Raw genomic sequence first — 21,584 nt, 5'->3', positions numbered from 1 at the left:
TAGTACAGGATGCTCGTTCCCATTTGAAAACGAGGAAACGTGGGTTCAGAAAACCTAAATAGCTTGCCTCCTTGGTAGTCGACCGATCGATCGATCGATGCCGTCCTCATTCCACCTCACCTCCGGCTTTGGCACTTGAGTCTCCTCAGAGGTGGCAGTCCGGGGTCAAGACCGCCCCAAAGGCCAGGCGGGGAAGGCCGCTTTAAATCAAGCCACTTCCGCCTCCCTAGGGCCTTGCTGCGTTCACCACCACCCTCGAAGCCGCCGCGGCCCTAGTCACGAGTTTTCCTCGGGGGCCCGCCCTTCTTCCTACTGATTCGGTAGTTCTTGAACCAAATCTGTCCTCTGATTGGTTGTTATCCCTTAGGCTCTCCAACACCGCCTACACCAACCGGATATAGGGGCAGGGTTTCCGCTTCCGCCTTCTCCCTCCCGCTTATCGTCGGTTCGCGGTCGCCGCCACAGCTGCCGCTGCGGGGCGCGGTGTTGGTGGGTCGGTTGGCTTGTCTCTCAACGCCGTGTCTGTGCCGTTGAACTGTCCGCCATGACTGAATTAGATCCGTTCGGTGCTCCTGCCGGCGCTCCCGGCGGCCCTGCGCTGGGGAATGGGGTGGCCGGTGCCGGCGAAGAAGACCCTGCCGCGGCCTTCTTGGCGCAGCAAGAGAGTGAGATTGCGGGCATCGAGAACGACGAGGCCTTCGCCATCCTGGACGGCGGTGCCCCCGGGCCCCAACCGCACGGCGAGCCGCCAGGGGGTCCGGGTGAGAGTGCGGCCGCGTTTGGGGCGGGAGGGCTTCTATAGAAACTCAGCCCAGAGTGTGTCTGAGGGCTCTCTGAACTCTTGATTCTTGCTGAACCTGGACGTTAAGAGTGTAAGGAGGAAACGAGACCCCAGCCCAGTCATAGCAGAAACCTAGGTTCGGCGAGCCTCCTTGGTGGTATGAATGTTTGAGCTCTCGGACGGGGCAGAGTGAGAAAGCAAAGAAAATAGGGTGTCAGTCAGGCTGAAGAGCTCGAAGAAGCCGGTTCATTTCAGGAACTTTTCATTGAGCGCTTGCTGTGCTTTGAGCCTAGCCTCTAAAACACAGCCGCATTGGCGCAGTTGGGCCAGACTTAAAAGGCAAGCCTGAGCCCTGCACTAAACCAGTTATTAGGAAAGGGAGGCAGGAAAAAAAAAAAAAATGAGAATAGTAGTATCGTTTTTTGAGATATATACAAAACAAAAATGGCAAGGCAGTTCAGCTTTGAAAGCACTTCAGGTGTACAGAATGTTGAATTATGGGGAGGAAAGGAGGCATGAATAGCGAACTCAAGGAAGATGGTCTAATCCTGGAGGAAGAAACTCTAACCAAAGAAGGATAAAGAGTTTTACCATTTGTCCAGCGGATTATGTCGGGATTTCTGGAGCTCTACTTCCTCTAGCTACAGCTTTGTTAGGCAGTGTTGCCTAAGCAGTATTTAAGATTAGTCTGAATTAGTTCTTCCAAAAGGTATCGGATAGAGAATGTAGTGTGGCCTTTTTTCCAGCCAAAATCAAGAAAAGACAGACAACAACAAAAAATGAGCAGTAGGATGCCAGTTTGACCTCTGAATGCCTTACCTGTGTGTGATGCTTCGAATTACAGTGGGAGGAAAAGATGAGTAGAAGAGACCTATTCAGTAGAATGGGGAAGTAGGAAATTAGCTGGAAGAAATGAGACCTGGGTTTGCATTTACTTAAAAAAAAAAAAAAAGTCTAATTAAAAGAGAATAGGGCACTGGTGGGGCAGATAGGAGTGTTTGTACTACTCTAACCTCAAACTTCAAGGGGCCAGGCAGATAACATAAATGAGAGAAACCTGCTGTACTCTGTGAAAGCATTCAGATTCAGAAATCTCAAATTACTATGCCAGCCAGGCAGAACCGTTTTTGTAAGTAGGGGTAGGGAGAATGCTCGTTTGCAGCCTCTGAGTTTTTATGCTGCACCATGTTACCTCCTTAGTAGATTAGTCCCAAATAAGAATTTACACAAGAACATAGAATTCACCTGAAAATGTGAATCATAGCAAGCAGGTTGGACTGAACCGGGTTTTGGCCGGGAAATGAAGTTGGCTTTTTTAAGTCCATAGGGTTTTGTTGGGTGGTGTTTATTAACATTTGCCTGAGAATTATAAAATTTACTTCTTAGATCCTTAGTTTCCTTCCTTCATTTAATACAAGAAAATTTGAGTCCTGCGGAGAAATGACTTGCTTAAGAAAAAAGGACAAGTTCTTGGCTCTGCCCCCAGTCTCCCTACCCGTAGACTGTACCATATGCTCTTGGCAGTTGTTTCAGCAGGGGTGTTACAGGACAAGAGATTGTCATTTCTGAAAGGTGGTGTGGCTGCCTTGGGTAGGACAGAGTTGGGACAGTCAAGACCCATAATTAGAAAAGTGTCCTGATTCAAGGACAGTGTTACTCTTGCTTACAGTTGTAATCCCAGCGCCTAACAGGGTGTCTGGCACATAGTAGACAGGCACAAAGGAATGAACAAAATCTACAGGTCCAAGAGTCCTGTAGAGAAATGACAAATCTTGATGATGGGCAGTTTGGAGAGGTAAAGGGGGGAGGGTAGAGTTGGATACACAGGTCCCTTGTGCATTAAGCTTTCAGCAAAGGGAAGGAAGGGATGATTGCTGACTTAGTTTCTAGGAAGGACTTTCTTAGTGAACTAAGCATTCAGTGATTTAAAGCCAGACCTCTGACAGTGTAGTTGAGGTTGGCAGTAGTGCATGGTCAGCACTTCCTTTGGGGATCAGAGAACTAGTTGGACACTTTATTTCCTTGAAAAGAGGCACTCTGGTGTTGACATTCTGTGCTGTCCTAGACTGCTTGAGTGTACGTTTAACTTTGTGGTCTCGGGCAACTTAGGTAACCACCACTGCCCTGCCTTAGATTTTTTCATCTGTACAAGGTACAGCTATATACCGCATAGGGTTACTAGGATTACATTAGTACCTATAAAGTGCTTACACACAGTACTTGTACATATTACACAGTACATATTACTGCCACAGTACCTGGCTGTACTCTTAGGAAGGCATTACAAAGCCTGTAGGCCTTGGGGTGTGCTGAGGAAAAAGATTTAGGAGGGAGCCCTATATCTGATGTATTACTATACAGAGATACGTCGTCAGGAGACGCAAACAGATTGAATTGCAGTCTTGGGGAGAACTCCCATGTAGGATGGGAACAGGCAAAAACCAGAGGGATAGAGCCTTGGATGACTCCTTCAGCTAGGAGATCTGGAGAAGAGAGGTAAGTTTAGAGGTGGGAGGTGACCAGCTGAGTGAAGTGGCTCAGATACTGTGGAGGAGTAGGTAGTCAGGAGAGAGGCAGCATTAGTGTAGAGCTGTTGAAAAGCCCTCAATTACAAGGGCTGAGGAGGGAGGAGAAAAAGAGGTGATTAAAGAGCTACTGAGAGAGTATGGCAGTGAGGCACCATTTGTTGTTTCTGACACGTCTGTCCTTGGAGGAGGAAAAGAGGCACATGAATTAAAGGAAAGCCTTCTGGAGGAGGAGAGTAATTTTCTTGGTAGCAGTGGTGGAGAGAAGTTCAGGGAAATTTCATGCTTGCTAATTAGTATTGTGCACTTACGGTGTGCTGGTTCTCTGTAGCTGCTGATCCACGGGGTAACTGCAGGCTACGTGATAGCATCGTATTTGAGATAAGAAATGATCATGGAAGTTAAGCTGTGTTCCTGAGGTAGCAAGCTAGTATATGTCTCTACTGGAATTCAGACCCACCTCTGCTTGACTTCCAGTGGATGGGCACCATGGGAAGTCAAAGGTGGGTTTGGGACAAAATGTCTTTCTTCTTAGGAAACTTACTTTTATTCTGGCCTTTGAGATGCCTTAGGAAGTTTCCTTCTGGAGTGTCAGGTTGCTTAGCCTAGTTGTCCTAATCAGTCAAGGCCCTAGATGTCTTTCTGCATGTTTTGTAGCAACAGACAATTCTTTGACTTGGGCCAGTTGTACATCAGTACAGTAACTAAAAGAAGCTCAAAGCACTTGCCAATGGGTTTGGATGAGTCTTCAGTCCTAAAGGACAGGAAGCATGTGACTTAGAAGGAGGTATGGGATGAGAATTGCTTCTAGTTTTGTGTATAGAATAGTGATCAAAGGCTCTCCTTTTGGGAATGGCCCTGGCCTGGAATATATTAACTGAATAGTTGGTGTGTTAAATGTAATATATTAACCAGAATTTAGGCCTAGGCCTGGCCATACTAGCTAGCCATTATAAGCTCTAAGAGTCAAAGTTATCTCACTCTTTTTTGTCTTAAACAAAAATGAATTCCAGGTGGATTAGAGAGACACATTTCTGGTTTTTTTAGTACCAGAAAAAACCATATAAAGTGACAGTGGGGGAATGTTTGTAATATGAGGGGACAAATAATACAGAGTGAATAAAGATCAAAAGATAGAAAAATGAGTAAAACTCAAGACAATTCAGTAAAGAAGAAAAACATCAGCTACATGATTACCTCACAAGAAAAAGAGATTTGCGGGACAAAGTCACCTTAAGTTTTTTCCCTGCTGTCAACCCAGCAAAAATTTAAAAACCTAAAACTCAGTCTTTAGTATCACTAAGAGTCTGAAAAATGGGGCAGTCATGTGGTAATGGTGATATAAATGAGACACTAAAGGAGGGACAAGTGGTCTGTATTTAGACATCTTTAAAGTGTATATATTCTGTGACCCAGGGGTCTGTATCTTGAAGGTTGTCTACTGGAGGGTCTTCAGGGTGACCAGAATGGTGTCACCGAAGCTCTGTGCCAGGCTGCTCCCAGTGCTGCCCACTTGGCATGGTCTGTGCTAGCAGTTCTAGATGAAGGGATTTATTACTGAGGAGCAATTGACTATGCGCCCCAAATACTTCTATTAGTTTTTTGAGCGCTGGGTGCAACTCTCTGTCATCTTCCTTATGCTACCCTGTCTAATAAGTTTGGGAAAAAAAAATCTTTTTTGGACAAAGTAATGCAAGTCCTAGGTGGTACGTAGTAAATATTGGTGGACCAACAGATCCAGAGTACAGAATGTGTAGGCAGAAGCTTAAATCTTTATGATGCCTGTATGGAGACTTGGAAAGAAGGCGGAGCAGCACCCCTGAGGGATGCTGGGCAGCCCGGACAGATGGCCGATGGCCTCTTCACAATAGCTTGTTGGTCAGGGCAGGGCTTAGGACACATGCTTATCTGGCTGATCAGATAACTGAATTACTGAAACACAGTAATTTAAAAAAAAAAAAAAAAAAAGGTGGGGGGGATGGGGAGGTCCTCGCAGATAGACCAGACCTTGCTGTATGTAAAGGCTGCCCTCCTCTCATGCAGGCCCAAGATTGCCAGATCTGTCTGCCTGCCCTCGCCCCAAAACCTAGACATCCTGAATGTGTGAAATTTTCTGACTTGATAGTATATGTTGTAAATATGTTCAGCCAGTGGACCACCATTTTGCATTTTGTACTATATGGATTGATGGTCTCTAGCTCTTATTAAAAAAACATTTCCACATTCTTCAGATAGACTTTATCATTTAGCTCATGAACAAATTGTACCAGTAAGACTGTATCATACATCACACTTTGAGTTTTTGTAACTTAAATCCTTGAAAATACTGACTTAATTTGGTATGTCCAGATCTTAACCATCCCAGACTAGTTCAAGGGGTGTAGAGGAATTAGCTCAAGAAGTCTCAACTGTAGACCCTTAGGTCTACAGGCACAGGATGGAGAGTCCTTACTACCAAAAAAGCACCTTGGTTTGAACACGAAGCTGCATGTCCTTGCTCACAGAATGATTCCAGGCCCCACTTTTCTTTTGCCTTCTCCAGAACTTTCATAGAGAAACACTGTTGCTCTGTGAGACTCTTCTGCCAGGCATCCATGTGTTCTTTCTCTAGGGCAAAAGATCAAAAGGCTTTTGAATTGGGGTTTTGGTATAGATTTGTCAACATTTTGGTGAAGTACATCTTGGTTTCATTAAACAGGAAGTTGTTGATTGTTCTGTCCTGTGTGTAGCACCAGGATAACATTAGTATAACTTCAGTACTTGCAGCGGATAGTACTGTGTTACACTCGGTAATGCTCTGGCCCAGCATCTGACGAGTCCTGACTGACTGACTGAAATTTTGTCTTGCAGATGCTGTGGATGGAGTGATGAATGGCGAGTACTACCAGGTACAGAGTGCTCTGATATGTTAAAAGATAGTGATTGCGTTTTCCTTTCCTGTGATTTGAATTTATTAGAATTGGATATGTTATCTGCTAAAATGGATTTGAAAAGTGACATTAATCATTCCTTTAAAATGTTACTGATCGGGCCCTAGTATTGCTGATTTTATTTTCAAGAAATGAGCCTTCATGGCGATGAGGATAGCAGTGGCTAATTTAAACACTGTGTGCCATGCACTGTGTCAGACACTGCTTATATTTACTCTTTAATACTCTCAACAACCTGGGGGTCCTGTACTGTTGTTCCTGTTTACAGATGAAGAAACTGAGGCACAGAGTAGTCTAAAAGTCATAAAGCTGGTATGCGGTGGGGCTGGGGCCAGCGTTTGAACCCGGAGGGGGTTGGAGTTCATGGTGACTGCCATTATTCTCCCGTCTGTATCACTGTGCTGAGTTGCCCGCCCAACTCAGACTAGCTCAAACCAAAAAGTCTTTTAACAGTTTATATATACATAAATGAAGTGTCCTTGAACCAGGACTCTAACTCGTTTTCCCTAGGACTCTGGCTCTGCTTGCTAAGCATGCATTTTTGTGCTCAAGCTTTTTTCGTGGTGGTCAAATGACTACAGCACTTCTAGGCTTCTCAAGTGCATGTCATGTTATCTAGAACAAGGTGGGGGTTTCTCCTCTTCTCCCAGCCACTCAGCAAAAGTCTTGCATTTCCTTCTGGATCATCTGGAAATAGTCACTACAGCCTGGGGAAATAGCATGATGCTTTGTTTAGACCTGGGTTTCTGCCCATCCTTCAACCAGTTAACTGGCAGGAAGGATGTTAGTCTAATTGGTTTAAACCAAGGATGGACTAACTTTTTCGTAAAGTACTAGATAGTAAACGTTTTAAGCTTTGTCATAAAGTCTGTGTCAGACTGTTCTTGCTGTAATGTGAAAGCAGCCATAGACCATACATAAACGAATGCACACAGCTGTGTTAAGTAGAATTTAATTAAACAGGCAGCTGGTCTGGACTCTGGTTTCCAGTGCCTGCTTTAGAGCTTAGCCCTTAGGGTGAGACAGTATGGGTTTTAGATCCTGGCTCTACCTCTTACTAGCTGTGAATTGGACATGTCATTTCTCTGTGCCCCAGATTAGTCCCCCCAAATGTGAAATGGGAATAAAAACTTTGCAAGTTGTTTGGGAGATAAAGCCTTTATGTGGCTAACCCATGGAAAATGTCAATAAGTTAGTTACTAATACTTCAATAATAATTCTCTCTTTATAGTCTGGTTGGGTGAACCTGGAATTTATTCCCTAGTTCAGCAGGTGAAAAATCTTCTAAAGATTAAAATCTGTTTGAGTTGTATCAGTTTATTAGCTGTCAGACCTTATGCACTATGAAGAATCTGTCCCTGTCCCCACCCCCATGCATACACTCATAACTCCTAATTTGCCTGCCTTTTTATTCTTTCCCTCAGTGTGGCTAGTGACTGTACATTTTCTTTTGGACTCCCTTATACCCAGAATTCACATATTAGATGGTATCAGGTGCTCTTGATAGCATTTAGAAGTTTTAGCTCCTGAGCCTCGCTGAGCAGTGTATTTTACCTTTGTTACTTTGAAGATCCCACATAAGCTGCGTGTCAAGTTAGGAAACTAAAACTAGTAACACTGTAAGTCATTGGCCCAGCTCCCCTGCTTTCCTCTTTCCCACTTCTGTCCCAGGTATTACAAGGCAGGGTAACAACCACTCCGCCTTCCTTGCAGAGTGGAAGGTTGTGTGCAGTCATTTTGAGAGCTCCCTGTGAGCACATAAGGTGGTGGTGGTTTTTTTTTTTTTTTTTTTTTTTAAGATAATCCTCTAACATTTGCTAACGGTCATCAGCACGTGACCAGGGTGTCCTGCAGTGGATACGCATTTCGGGAAGGTGTGTTTGGTACTGATAGAACACAATTGTGTTTTGTGTTAAGGAGAGTAATGGTCCAACAGACAGTTATGCAGCTATTTCACAAGTGGATCGATTGCAATCAGAGCCTGAAAGTATCCGTAAATGGAGAGAAGAGCAAACAGAACGCTTGGAAGCCCTCGGTAAGGAATCTTTTTCTGTCTTGGGGTGTCTGTTTTCAGTGGAATAGTTGACCTTGACTCTTAGCCCTTTTTAACTGGAATTAGCCATAATGTCCTTGTCTAATATTTGGGAAGATACCTTCTGCAGCCTGAGGGTTACAAGGTCACCCACAGGGAGATGCTTAATCACAGGCCATTTTGTGAGGATTAGGGCAGCTCAGAGAGCCACCACCAAGTGCATCCTCTCGGGAAGAGCAGAGCAGAGTCCTGAGCTTGGAGCAAGGAAAGTAGATTCAAGGCCCAGCCTTATTAACTCTTCCTAGCTATGGGCACTTGGTAGTTCAAACCTCACAGAGTCTGTTTCTTAGTCCGTGGGGTAAGATCAGTGTTAGCAACTCCAGGGTTCGTCTGAGATGGTGTTTATGAGAGAGGGATGTGAGCTTGAAGGTCCCCGCAAGAGAGATTTCAGAGTTCGTTTATCATTTCTAGGCTGAATGTAAGGTAATGCTTTAAGAAGAAAATGTGAAGTATGTTAAGAAACACGTACAACTTGATTTTCCTACTCTACTATCCCTGTAAGTTAAGTTTGTATGTTTTTGTGAGTGAGGAAAGTGAGAATCCTAGGGTAAGTTTTTGAATCACACAGCAAAGAAGCAGTAGCATCAGAACTCCACTTATGTCTGCCCTGCCTCGTGGTCCGTACCCCTGCATCCTTCAGCCGCCTTGCATATAGTGTATGCCGTCCCGCCGACATCAGTGCCAGCCGGCCTGGCCTTCCGTGAAGATCTGTGTACATGGAGTGTCACTTTTGGTCAGGGTCATGGGACTTGGCATCTGTGCATAAGTGGGTTGCAGAGGTGTGGCACAGTGTGGAAATAAAGCCGTGGGGTATTCTTTTCTCATCTTTTTATTAAAATTTCAAACATGGGCATCTGGCTGGCTCAATTGGTAGAGTGTGCAACTCTTGATCTTGGGGTCATGAGTTCGAGCCTCACATGGGTATAGAGATTACTTAGTAAAACTTGAAATAAAATTTCAGACACCAAAGAGTTGAAAGAAGAGTAAAATGAACTTGTGCATACTCCCTTAGATCAGTGATTAACATTTTTGCCATATTGAGTTCTCTGTATGTAAATGAAGCATGTATGTATGTGTGTTTGTTTGTTTTATTCACACCCATTTCTCATCCACTTGCAGATACATCATCCATTTCATGCCTAAATATTTTGTGGTATATCTGGAAATAATGATGTTCTTTGTACGCACAATGTCAGCATTATTAGTCCTTTTTGGGAACCATTGAATTAGTACAAACTGACTCTTTGTTATATGGGGTTAACTGACACCTAGAAGTATGACCCAGTTAGTGCCCAATCTGTTCTCTCTCCAGCCCAACTTATGTGGCTTTCAGAATAAAGGGCACACTTTGAACCTTTGTGGCACTGTCTAGTAGAATTTCTTTGATGGAAATATTACAGATGTGCTGTACCGTATGGTAGCCACTAGCCGCATGTGTCTGTTAAGAGCTTGAAATGTGACTAGAATGACTGAGAAACTGAGTTTTTAATTTAATAAATAGCCACATGTTAGCTAGTAGCTACTGTATTCGATAGTGCTTTAAAAAGATGAACATTGTCTTCATGATGCTGGTAGCTTCAGTCTTTGCTTTTTCTTTGTGTGTCTCTTCTGAGCGGGCAAAAAGGCAGGACTTCGCTGGTACTAATATTTGTCATGTTACAGAACCCAGCCTTTCTCTTTTCCCAAAGTTTAGCGAAGTTGTCTTCCCCGTGAAGAGAGTATACTTAGGTCACTTTGGTAGCTGGAATAATCCCCCCCTTCCCAATGATCAGATTGGGCACTTTGGGAATATTCCATGAAGTGTTGTTTCCTTAACTCAGGATGCTTTTCTACAAACATTTGGCTTTGCAATTGAATTAAATTGGTCTGTGAACTAGGTGTTTCTTCAGTTTCATGTTTTTTCTTTGCAAGAAAGCACAAGATGCTAAAAATAGAGAACCATGGTTTTCAGCTTAGCTGGTGACTGCGTTCTCAGAGATTTATTTTCCGTGAACAGTAACAAGGACTGCTCGAGAAGACGGCCGTCTGTGCTCCCTGCTCTCTAAGGGAACTCTTCAGCCTTCCCTCCCTCTTCTTCTGCCCAGATGCGAAGATCATGTTGTCACTTGGATCTTTGTTCTGCTGAACTAAGCATTTAAGAATTGTTTGTATTTTTTTTTAAAGATTTTATTTATTTGAAAAAGCACACAAGCAGGGGATAGAGGGAGAGGGAGAAGCAGGCTCCTCGCTGAGTAGGGAGCCCAATGTGGGACTTGATCCCAGGACTCTGGGATCATGACCTGAGCTGAAGGCTGATGCTTAACCATTTGAGCCACCCAGGCGTCCCAGAATTCTAAATTTTTTATCAGCTTTTTAAAAAAATCTGTAAAAGCAAGAAAATTTAAAGGGATGGTTTTTATGCAGTAACTACAGTCTGTGCAGATGGTTACAGATTAATTTTTCAGAGTAAATTTCTGTGTTATTTTGTTCCTAGTATATTAAAACTTAAAAAATAATCATTTTCAGACTACAAAGAAAGGAAATACCCAGTCAAAAAGTAATGTTTCAGAAGTGATTTCACCACTATTGAAAAAGATTTTTTTGTTTTAATTTTATTTATTTGCCAGAGAGAGAGAGAGTACACACAAGCAGGCAGAGAGGCAGGCATAGGCAGAGAAAGAAGCAGGCTCCCCGCCGAGCAAGGAGCCCGATGTGGGACTCGATCCCAGGACCCCGGGATCATGACCTGAGCTGAAGGCTGCAGCTTAACCAATTGAGCCACCCAGGCGTCCTTGAAAAAGATCTTCAAGCTTCCTATTTTTTGGTTTCTTGTCCACATACACTGGCAGCCCAAAGTGTATCCTGCTGCATTCTAGCACCCTCCATTCTACTTCTCCTTAGTGCCGCAGACACATATTACAAGTCTGTTGTATAGACTTGACTTATCAGTGAAAATCTGAGTATAAAAGAATTCTGTGTGGGGCGCCTGGGTGGCTTAGGTCATGATCTCAGGGTTGTGAGATTGAGCCCCGTGTCAGGCTCCATCCTGGGCGTGTAGCCTTAAGATTCTTTTCTCTCCCCCTTTGTGGGCACCCTCCCAATCTCTCTCAAAAAAAAAAAACAAAAAAAAACAAAAAAAGATCAGTCACCTTCTGATAAATAACAAGGTACAAGTTCTTTATAATCTGAAACTTTGAGGAAGTTTCTAGCTGCTAACAAGCTATTTCCAGTAGCTACAGACCAAGTCTTCTGCAGGTTGTTACTGTAAGACGTTCTTGGAAAGGCCCTGAAAATACCCCAAAGTGCTTAATTGCTTCCCTTCAAGAGGTTACTCACTGTTGCCACCACTGCTTTCTCCTCTTCCATGATGCTAGCTAGTTACAGGTCGGGCTCTGGCTCTGCACTGTCAAAACTCTTGTTTGGATCTCTGGTGATCACCTTCTGTTCCCGTCTTGTGATTGATTGTTTCTAGTTTTGTTTTCCTTTCCATTCCTCTCTTTGGATGCAGCTTAATGAAGTAAGAACGGGTAAGCTTCAGAGTCAGACCTGGTTTGAATCTTAGCCACTTGAGGAAAGGTAACTGAAATTCTCTGAGCTGTAGTTTTTCTCAGTGCTGAACATGGATCTAGAGTTGACCTTCTCGGGATTGTTGTAAAGATTAAATGAGAGGTCTGTCTATTATAAAATACCTGCCAGAGAGGATGCTTAAGAATGTGTTCCAGGTAAAGTCTCAGGGTAACTTCAGATGTCCACTGCAGCCCTAGCCCTGACCTGCATTTCTGTCTCTTGCTATCTACTGACTTGGTCTTTTTAGCTAGTTGTCATATTTGAGAATCCAGTCTGGAAAACTTCCTAAGTTTGTATTTTCTCTCATTCGAGAACCTTCTGATTAACTATTAATGAGTCCCACCACTCCACCTCAGCCCCCTGCAGTCCCCTCCATTAGAGCTTTTTTAATTCTGTCCTAGCTCTGCCACAGACTCACTCTGCATCTGAGCAGGAATAGATGTTTTGTGGTCCCCTTCAACTCTTAACATCTGTATTCTCTTCCCTGGTTCCTGAACCCTCTCTTTCTCTGGTTATTTCAACAGTAGGTTTCTGCTTTATAGAAGTGTTTCTACCATGTTCAGTTAAGAGAGTGCTACCTTGTGTTTTACAAAACCATCGATTGGCAGAGTTGGGGTGTTAAATATAGTTTGTAAGAAGATTTTGTTGAAAGATTATCTAATATCAAAAGTCCATCCTGAACTAATATTGGCAGTATAAGTATTAAAGAATCCTCCTGGGGTGCCTGGGTAGCTCAGTCGGTGGGGCACCTGACTCTTGATTTCAGCTCATGGTCTCAGGGTCCTGGGATTGAGCCCCGAGTCAGGTTCCACACTCAGTACAGAATCTGCTTGAGATTTTCTCTTTCTCCCTCCGCCTTCCCCTACTCCTTCTGGGCTCTCATGCATGTGCACTCTCAGATCTTTAAAAAAGAATCCTCTGCTTTTTCCCTAGTTGGTGCTGCCAAAGGCTTTTTTCCTAGGTATCTTCCCCTACCCCCAGAAGAAACCCCAAAACAAGTGAATCCACTAAGATGTCAGTGGATTGAGAGAAAACGTGAAACAACTTGGATAGAATCACTGGGATAAGAGACTAGATGTACAAATACGGAAAGTAGGATTTTGTCTTCCCTCCTATTGTCCCTCCAAAATACACACACACACACACACACACACACACACACGGATACATGGACACGGACACAAACCTGCACACCCCATAAGTTTAATAAGACCAAAGAAATTGATGGTGCAAACTTCAGTTTGTGTTTTGCCTCATTTGTGTTTCTTTTCCTTCCCTTCAAAGATGCCAATTCTCGGAAGCAAGAAGCAGAGTGGAAAGAAAAAGCAATAAAGGAGCTAGAAGAGTGGTATGCGAGGCAGGACGAGCAGCTACAGAAAACAAAAGCAAACAACAGGTCAGTCCCTGTGCTGCTAGCACTGTTTTCCGAGACGGAATCACATTCATTTCTGACAGCCAGCATAGTTCTCACATGCTGCCTCTTGTAGTGTGAAATGTCTCTGTGGGTTTTGGAAAAAGTACTGGAAACATAAAGGTTGCAAGTCTCTTGGGTCATAGGAGCATAATTCAGCCTGTGCTTTAGCCACTCCAGCTGTGGTGACTTTAGCTCTTCACCTGAGAGTTTGGTCACTTCACGTTGCTTGTAATAGTACAAAACAGCAAAAGGGAAAGTTATTTCATGGATCCATTCCACATTTGGAAATGTAACCCTGAAATGAAGGGCCACTTTCCTAAATATAGCAGGATCTCAGTACTTTCCAGATGATCATAGACTTGGTCATGTTGCATCCCCTAAATACAGCCCTGCCTTCTGAAAGCTGCTTTACAGAGGGGTCCAGTAGCAGGGAAACGTGTGTGTCATTGGGTAGCCGAGAATGTTCCAAAATGGTGACTGCAGAAATAAGGGGTCTGAGAAAAACTCTATTTTTAAAAAATGCTCTTCAGAATGGGCTCGCTCAGTGAAGGTTAAGAGCAATTGTAGGGAGAAATCACGTTCTTTCTCTCAGCCCCTCTCACAGCACCTGCGGTCTTGATTACTCTGTGCTTAAAGTCCACTTGGAAGTAGCTCAGAGAAAGGCGGAGGTAGCACTCCTGGCCCTGATGCAGGCCGGGGGCTGGCCCGTCCTGGGGGATTCGGAGCCCAGCTGTCCCTCCGTGGTCACTCCCCTACCTCACAGGAAAGAGCGGCGAGACCAAGCCTGGGGTATTGGTAGTTTTCAGTATAAAGAGCCTTAGGATCCTGCCCTCAGAGGCAGAAGGTAGTTTACATGCTCTTGCCTCAGGCAGCTCTTAGCTGGAAATGTGCCGGAAAAGAGGGAGTGGACTGCTTTGCCAGCCAGCCTGTGCTGTTTAGCATAGGGCAGCGACGGCAGAACAGCTGGACCGTCGTGTACGGTAGCCTTCAGCTACTTGTCTCTTGGTGGCCATCCTTGCATCTGGCGGGCTGGAGCCCGTGCCCAGTGGGGGATGGATTCTCTAGGCGTGCCTCTCAGGTTCCAGGATAAGTGCTGTGATAAGTGCGGTGGGCTGCTCTCTGCTCTCGGTGTTGAGTTGCTCAGGGCCGGGGCACTCGCTACCGGAGCTTCTCCTGAGCTTGTGATCAGTTTCAAGTGCTGACAGGTCCAGGCTGCTTTATTCTCTGCTCATTCAAGATGATTGACCTGAGGTACAAGTTCAGAAATCTAAAGGGGGATGAGTGGGTGCTTTGTGCAAGCTCTGTGTGAGGCCCCATTTATCCTAGCAAGTTGCCCATGAGTCATTCTGCCCTGAAGTACTTGGTAGAATCAGGCTGACCCTCCCTGTTCGGGATCCCTGATGTGTAGACAAGCTGATATATAGATTCTAAGACTTAAATGACTGTGTTGGGAATAGGGTTCTGATGGCAATTTTGCTAAACCGTGGCCCTTTCTGTAAAGAAAGGGGTGTCTGAACAGCATCTGTTGTCCTTGGACCAAATAAGTGTACCTGTTCTTAGGAGATCAGTCCCCCAGGTTTAGTCCCTCCAGGCATGGATTTAGGGCGTTTGTACTGCTCTTAGAATTGTAGAAGGGTGGGTTGGATGGTCTCCTAGATGAACGTCCCAGGTTCCAGAGAGGGGAAGAGACTTACACTTGCCATTCATGGAGAATGTAGGACTGTTCCCAACCAGATTCCCTGCTTTGCAGAAACCTTGAAGCATAGGGTGGACTCTGTCAAATTAGTGGCACACTGGCCCTTGTCACCAGGGTTCCGGGATAGAAGAAATGGTTTTGACACTTGATTCCACTTATTCTTCATGGGCTGGGGCAGGAGCCACTTTGAGCTACCATGGGGGACTACTTGCAATGGTTTCCCCCTTCCCTGGAGATTTTGACATTGTTGCCACTCCCCCTCCATTTTTCTTTTTTTTAAGTATTTTATTTATTTATTTGAGAGAGAGTAAATGAGAGCATGAGAGGGGAGAACGTCAGAGGGAGAAGCAGACTCCCCATGGAGCTGGGAGCCCAACGCAGGAATCAGTCCTGGGACTCCAGCATCATAACCTGAGCCAAAAGCAGTCGCTTAACCAACTGAGCCACCCAGGCGCCCTCCCCCTCCATTTCTGACTCTCTAAACGGTGTCCCATGGGACTAAATCAGTAAGTCCGTTTACATATTTGAAAGAACTGTCTGTAGGTAAATAGTGAATCTCAGGAGAAAATAGAGTGCTCATTTCAGGCATGTGTCTTCCTCTGAGTGACTTTTGCTGCTGGATTTTTTAGGGGCCCACAACGCTAAGGCAGAGCAGTTTGAGAGAAGACATGATGTGGTGGGGAGGAAGGGCCTATTTCTAGGAGTGGATCATCAGGCCTCCTGCCTTCTAGATGCCCTAACCTAAAACCTCAGGAGCACATCTGTGCCAGGCACGGTACTGGGCAGTGGGCGGATGACAGCTGATCTTGCCTTCATGGCATCTGTAGTCTGGTGTCCCTCTGCAGTTTCTTTCTTTCTTTCTTTTTTTTTTTTTTTTTTAAGATTTTATTTATTTATTTGATAGAGACAGCTCACCAGTATGCTGAGAGGCAGGCAGAGAGAGAGGGGGAAGCAGGCTCTCTGCTGAGCAGAGTCCAATGCAGAGCTCAATCCCAGGACCCTGGGATCATGACCTGAGCCGAAGGCAGAGGCTTTAACCCACTGAGCCACACAGGTGCCCCCCGCCCCTGCAGTTTCTATCTCCTTCCTTTTGTCCCAACTTGAGGCCCAAATATTGTTGTACAAGAACCATGAATTATTAGTGACAGCCTGTGGGGAAAATAACTTTCCATTGGAGCCAGTCAGAAGAGTGTTGACCAGAGAGCAACCCCAGACCATCTTCCCTTACAAACAGTGACAGAAACATTCCCTTTCACAGGGAGCTCTGGTGTATCTTTTTCAAGATACTTTTTTTTTTTTCCAAGATACTCTATAAAAAGTTTGGGGAACCTGGTTTTCCATGATGGCAGACATTTTTTTCCATGCCCCCTGGGGACTGTTAATGTGGGTCACTGCTTGAGCACCCTGCAGTCCAGCCCCCGTTTCCCACAGGCTTCCCTGAGGATTGCTGCTGTCAGACCCCTCTGTCAGGTGAAGACCATACAGGTAGAGGGGCTGCCTGTGGTGATCAGGGTTTTCCGTCTGCTTTGTTTGTCTGTAGCCTGGGTGGTGCTATGCTGTCCCTGAGAGTTCTGTAGTCTTGGGGTTAGCTGCAAAGGCGGGAAAGCCTGCCTTTCAAGCTTTTGTTGTCTTAGTGATGCTGTGGCCATAGTCATTCAGCCTTTATTTTCTTCAGTAGGAGCAAGCACAAGTTGAAATTGATTATGTTTCGCCCCTTGTGTAAACTAACAGGATTATGGGTTTACAAGCCCGCCTGCCTTTCCTTTCCTGCCCACTCAGTCTGCCCACAAACAACTCTGTTTTCTTGCTGATTCAGAGTTAAAATCAGGCTGTTCTTTTTTGCTTTCTTTAAATTTCCACAAATCACCACCTATGTGTAAACCAAAATGGGAAAGAAGGAAGGCTATGTGTGAGTTTAAAAATAAACTGAAATAAAATTACTAGAATTTCCCTCCAAATAAATAAGGGCACCTAGGTTAATAAGCAGGCATGATTGTCCTTAAAAATGTCCCTTCTATTCCTATACCCCAAACCAACCTGGCAAAAGACAGGGTAGGACTCCCGGGTGGGGGAGGTCCCCTGCCCACCCACAGTGGATGGCGTGGGGTGGAAAGTTTTATACCTGGGATGTGCCCCCCTTTCCTTTTTGTCCCAGAGTCCTGCCCCTTTGACCCATTTCTGGTGTTGTAAGAGGGTTAAGTGAAGTTCTGGTCCCGGGCTATACCTTGTGACAGCAGTCCAGTCTGGCATGGACTGAGCAGATCAGCACCTTCAGGGACAGACAGGAAGCCAGAGCCAGGACCCTTGGCTGCAGTTCTTTCCACCGGACCACTTGATGTACAGCAAGTTTTTCCTTTAAGGTGGGGATTTTGCAATGACCACCTCTGTTCCCAGAATGCAGATAATGGATCTCATTCAGTCAGGGCAGGACAGCAGGAGTCAGATAATCGAAGATAAAAGTTGGCTACCAGGCGTAGCCGGTCTGGTGTCTGGCAGCATTGACGTCCAGTAAGACTGAGCCTCCCGAGTGCACAGCCGCGGGGCAGCCACACTCTGTCCCGTGCGAAGAACCAGGCAGGTTTGCTTGGGAGTTCCGGGGCCACTTCCGGAACTGGTTGCTGCCAGTCCAGGTCTCCTGTTACTTTACCTGTAAAGTGTCAGTGAGAACACTGGGCCCGAGGTTATTGGGGTCGAGGACCGGCTTGAATGGACGCAGTAGCTCTGCGAGGGCTTACTGGAAGTGGGTGTCAGGAGACCTGCTCGCTGTGGCTGGGAGAAGGCGGGAAGGACTCGGCAGGGCTCACCTGTGAGAATCCCCAGGGGGAAGGCCAGTGGGAACCTTGCCTGCCAGGGTCTCCGGTGCTTGAAGCCTCGCTGGGTGAGCACAGAGCCTTGGGAGCCACGTCCCGGAGCACAGTCGTGCCTGTGTTACGGATTTGAGATGTTTCTGCTTCTCAATGTTCTCTCTTTTTTCCTGCCTGCTTGCCTGCCTTTTGGACCTCTTGCTGTCTAGGGTGGCAGATGAAGCTTTCTACAAACAACCCTTCGCTGACGTGATTGGTTATGTGTATGTTGCAAAACTAATTTTTTCCTGTTTTGATTCTACTTTTTGTTTAGATTTAATGCTCCTGTAATGTCACAAGTTGTTCTGCTTTCTAAATGATTTCAAATTGGCACTCTGGGGGCTGCCTGAGAGTTAGAAGGTTGGGGGTGTGATTCATCGATTGTCTTGCAGAAGCGTGACTCCCTTTAACTGAGCCTCTTTTCCACTTTTGGGGTTTTGGAGGGAAGGAAGCAGATTCCCTTTTAAAATGTGGGTCGTTGCGACCTTGTCAGGAAAGGCTTTGGGACTGGGGTGGCCCTTTAATCTGTTGCTGCCACCACTGCCGCCTCCCTGCTTGGGAGCCAGTGGGGGCAGTATTTTCTCCATTTGGTTCTTTGGAAGACCATGTGGGGTTGGTTGCTTCTCCCTTGGGAGCAGAGGTTGTCTCACTTTGCGGGGGTGGGGGTGTCCTGTAACTGTTTCTCTATGGTGGAAATTGTTCAGTGGCCAGCTTCTGATGCATGTTCGCCCACTTGGGCACAAAGAAGCCCCAGCTAAGCCTAGGCCACTGTGGCTCCCCCCACCCCCAAGAAAACGGAATCTTCTCTGGGAAGGTATTTAAGGACTCTTACTTTCAAAACAGTATTGCCGAAGACAACTTGGAAACCGTTCTTGCTGTTTCCTGAAAAAATAGTACTCAATTTTGATACAAGGGAGATGGGGGTAGAGGGAAGAACAACTGGCGGGAAGGGTGTACGGTAGGTTCGTGTCTGTAGAGCTTCTTAGGGCCTGTGACCTCGACATGTTCATCCATTTAGAATACAGAGTGGAGTTTCCCGGGTCCCCAGATGCATTTGCAGTGAGATTTGTGAAATGCTGGATTTACAGGTGGTGTTGGATTGATTTTTGCACATTCTCTCTGGAGTGGAAATGGAGACTGGAAAGGTCGAGTCTGGGTTTGCTGGGCAGCAGGGTGGCCCAGCAAAGCCAGCTGCACGTTCCCAAGTGTAGACGGAGTGGCAAGGGCATGTCTAGCTTACTGACCATCTGCATTGAGCTCATTCTCATTTTCTATATCTGACCTAAAGTTTCTCTCGTTTCTTTTCTTCTCTTCACCTTTAAGCACAAACATAAACCATCCTTGCTACAGCCTAGAACAGTTAAGTAAACCTTTCTCACTGCCCCTCACTGTGTGTGCCATGAAGTCGCAGTGTTGTAGTGGCTCCGGGCTTCAGCAGTGTTTGCCACGGCCATCCCTGTGAGAGTGCCACCCCTCCGTCCCCACAGACCAGTCATCTCCATCGCTTTTGCTTTGCCCGTGATGCTTGTTGGAGTAGATGAATATAGTGTGTCTTCCCTCCTCTTTCCACTGTCCTTTCAGGCTGTAGCTCCCACGAGGTAGTTCCCAACTGGGGGTGGGCTGACCTTGATGTGAAAGAATGTTGGAGCAGCATCCTACCCCCAAGCAGCTAACCTTGATGGGCTCTTCAGCCATTAGGCACTGCCCCCTTCCAGAGCGTGCCCTGAGCGGCCCAAGGCACCTGGCTGGAGGGAAAATGGCCAACTTGCAGCTCACCTGGAGAATGTCCTAACAAATCCCCTTCCAGAATGGCTTCAGTCTCTAGCGCCTGCTCGCATGGGAGCTGTGTCTTGAATTCCTTTTGGTCTGCCCTGTTTCTCTCTGGCCTTAGGAATAAATCCAGAGGCTATCGTGCAATGACCAGTGGGCTTTTGAGAAGTCTCTCGATTCACTTGAAACTCAGAGCCCAACATCAACTACAGTGCACATTCTTGACCAGCCTGCTGCTTTGCTCCTGCTGATGAAGGCAGTGCATAGCTGGCTATAGCTGGCTAAGGACTTGCTTTTTAATGCTCTGTATCAGCAGAGACAGAGAGAGAGAGTGAGCCCTGAACCAAACACCTGTATTCCAACATTTTACACAGTGGTCCAGGCACCCTGTGCCTAGGAGAACTGGCCGCGTGTCTGCTCCCGAGTCTGACCTGAGCCAGGGGCTATTCTCTTTGGAAAACCGGAATGCCAGGAAGTCAGGCACGAAGAGACGGTCACTTCTGTCACCAGGTAGCCGTCAGGTAGCTCATGTGAGTGGTTCTGCATTAAACCAACATACTTTGTTGTTGCTTCCAGGGCAGCAGAAGAAGCCTTTGTAAACGACATAGACGAGTCGTCCCCAGGCACTGAGTGGGAGCGGGTGGCCCGGCTGTGTGACTTTAACCCCAAGTCCAGCAAGCAGGCCAAAGACGTCTCCCGCATGCGCTCTGTCCTCATCTCCCTCAAGCAGGCCCCCTTGGTGCACTGAAGAGCCCCCCCCCTGTGGAAACACTACATCTGCAATATCTTAATCCTACTCAGTGAAGCTCTTCACAGTAATTGGATTAATTATGTTGAGTTCTTTTGGACCAAACCTTTTTGTCTTTAGAGTTGATCATTGTTTGTGATTGCATGTTTCCTTCAACTCTGTTCTCCCTGGCAGTCAGAGAGGAGGGGGAGGAGGGGGGAAGCCTCCCAAAGGTAGCCTCAACCTCTACTTTTGTGCATTCTGAGAATAAATTTGTTTCAAACAATAAACCTGAGGCTGCATTATTGATTTCAAGACCTGCTGCAGGTTGGAGAGAGATTGGGAAGGATGAAGAATTTCCTATTATTTCCTATTTTTGGCACAGCCACTGAATGTCCACCCATTCCTTGAACTGAGAGAGCTCCCAGTTATTAACCATCTATAGTAGGAGTCTGTGGAAGTCTGTTTGAAAAAGGGAGTTCCATGGCTAAAAGTAACCTCTCATTGCCCAGCTGAGGGAGAGCTGGGAATCCCTCACCAACCAAGACCTTTCTCAAGTGACAACTTGTCACTGTCCCCTACTTTAAGGTCTTAGATAGTACTTTCCAACAGGGCTCTCTCTGGATATTTATCATTCCTTCAGATTCAGCCAGTAAACCCGAATCAGGGTGGCATTACTTTGTGGCTAGTCCCATTACTCTGGACTCCCACAGTACACACTGGGGTCGATGCCAGCCCTAGCTGCTCTATTTCACTTGTCAGATCCTTCAAGTAGGCCTTACTAGCCAATACACTAAGCACATGTGTTATTTCAATAAATTTAAAAGTACATTTCTAGCCTTAGATCGTCTATGCTCAGTGGCCACATGTGGTTAGGTAGCATCCCAACTGCACAGCACAGAGAATATTTCCATTATCACAGAAAGTTCTGGACTGTACTGATCTACACAACAGGTACCACTAAGAGTGCGCCGTTCAGGCTTCAACACTTGTCTTCATCCTATCACATTTTAGGTGATGGTTTGAGCAACTTACACTTGATCTTAGCCAAAAGGCCGAGAAGCGATGGTTTGAGCAACTTATAAAGCCAAGTCAAATCTGCTTAGTTACCTGAATTTCCAGGTTGGAGACTGATGTAAACTCCTGTAATAACCACTCGGGAGAAGGGTGGGAATGGGCAAGAAGGAAAACCCGTCATTTCTCCCATGGTAATTATGGCTGGAGGGGGTTGGAACCTTTTATTACTTTTCTGCCCATGTC

The 21,584-nt window shown here is 45.8% G+C and overlaps 1 protein-coding gene across 4 annotated transcripts; it reads left to right on the top strand.

Moving 5' to 3' along the window:
- The first annotated feature begins 413 nt into the window (after nucleotides 1–413).
- CLTA (clathrin light chain A) lies at nucleotides 414–20,614 on the top strand. Of its 4 annotated transcripts, XM_059411326.1 has the most exons (7): nucleotides 414–761; nucleotides 6,157–6,194; nucleotides 8,154–8,271; nucleotides 13,159–13,270; nucleotides 17,998–18,051; nucleotides 19,151–19,186; nucleotides 20,174–20,614. In XM_059411326.1, the coding sequence occupies exons 1-7, from the start codon at nucleotides 545–547 to the stop codon at nucleotides 20,343–20,345; spliced, it is 747 nt and encodes a 248-aa protein (XP_059267309.1). In that variant the 5' UTR covers nucleotides 414–544; the 3' UTR covers nucleotides 20,346–20,614. The 4 variants fall into 4 exon arrangements, with proteins under 4 accessions (XP_059267309.1, XP_059267311.1, XP_059267310.1 ...); XM_059411328.1 differs by lacking the exon at nucleotides 17,998–18,051; XM_059411327.1 differs by lacking the exon at nucleotides 19,151–19,186.
- The last annotated feature ends 970 nt before the right edge of the window (nucleotides 20,615–21,584 follow it).

Source organism: Mustela nigripes, chromosome 9 (assembly GCF_022355385.1).
Source record: "Mustela nigripes isolate SB6536 chromosome 9, MUSNIG.SB6536, whole genome shotgun sequence".
Taxonomy (NCBI): Eukaryota; Metazoa; Chordata; class Mammalia; order Carnivora; family Mustelidae; genus Mustela; species Mustela nigripes.
This window is presented reverse-complemented; position numbering and strand designations above follow the sequence as displayed.

Excerpts from the sequence above, each read along its gene's own strand:
- CLTA (XM_059411326.1), top strand. The coding sequence starts at position 545 with ATGACTGAATTAGATCCGTTCGGTGCTCCTGCCGGCGCTCCCGGCGGC. Across the intron at positions 8,272-13,158 it reads AGAACGCTTGGAAGCCCTCG|ATGCCAATTCTCGGAAGCAA; the intron begins GTAAGGAATCTT and ends TTCCCTTCAAAG. Across the intron at positions 18,052-19,150 it reads GCTGACGTGATTGGTTATGT|CACAAACATAAACCATCCTT; the intron begins GTATGTTGCAAA and ends TTCACCTTTAAG.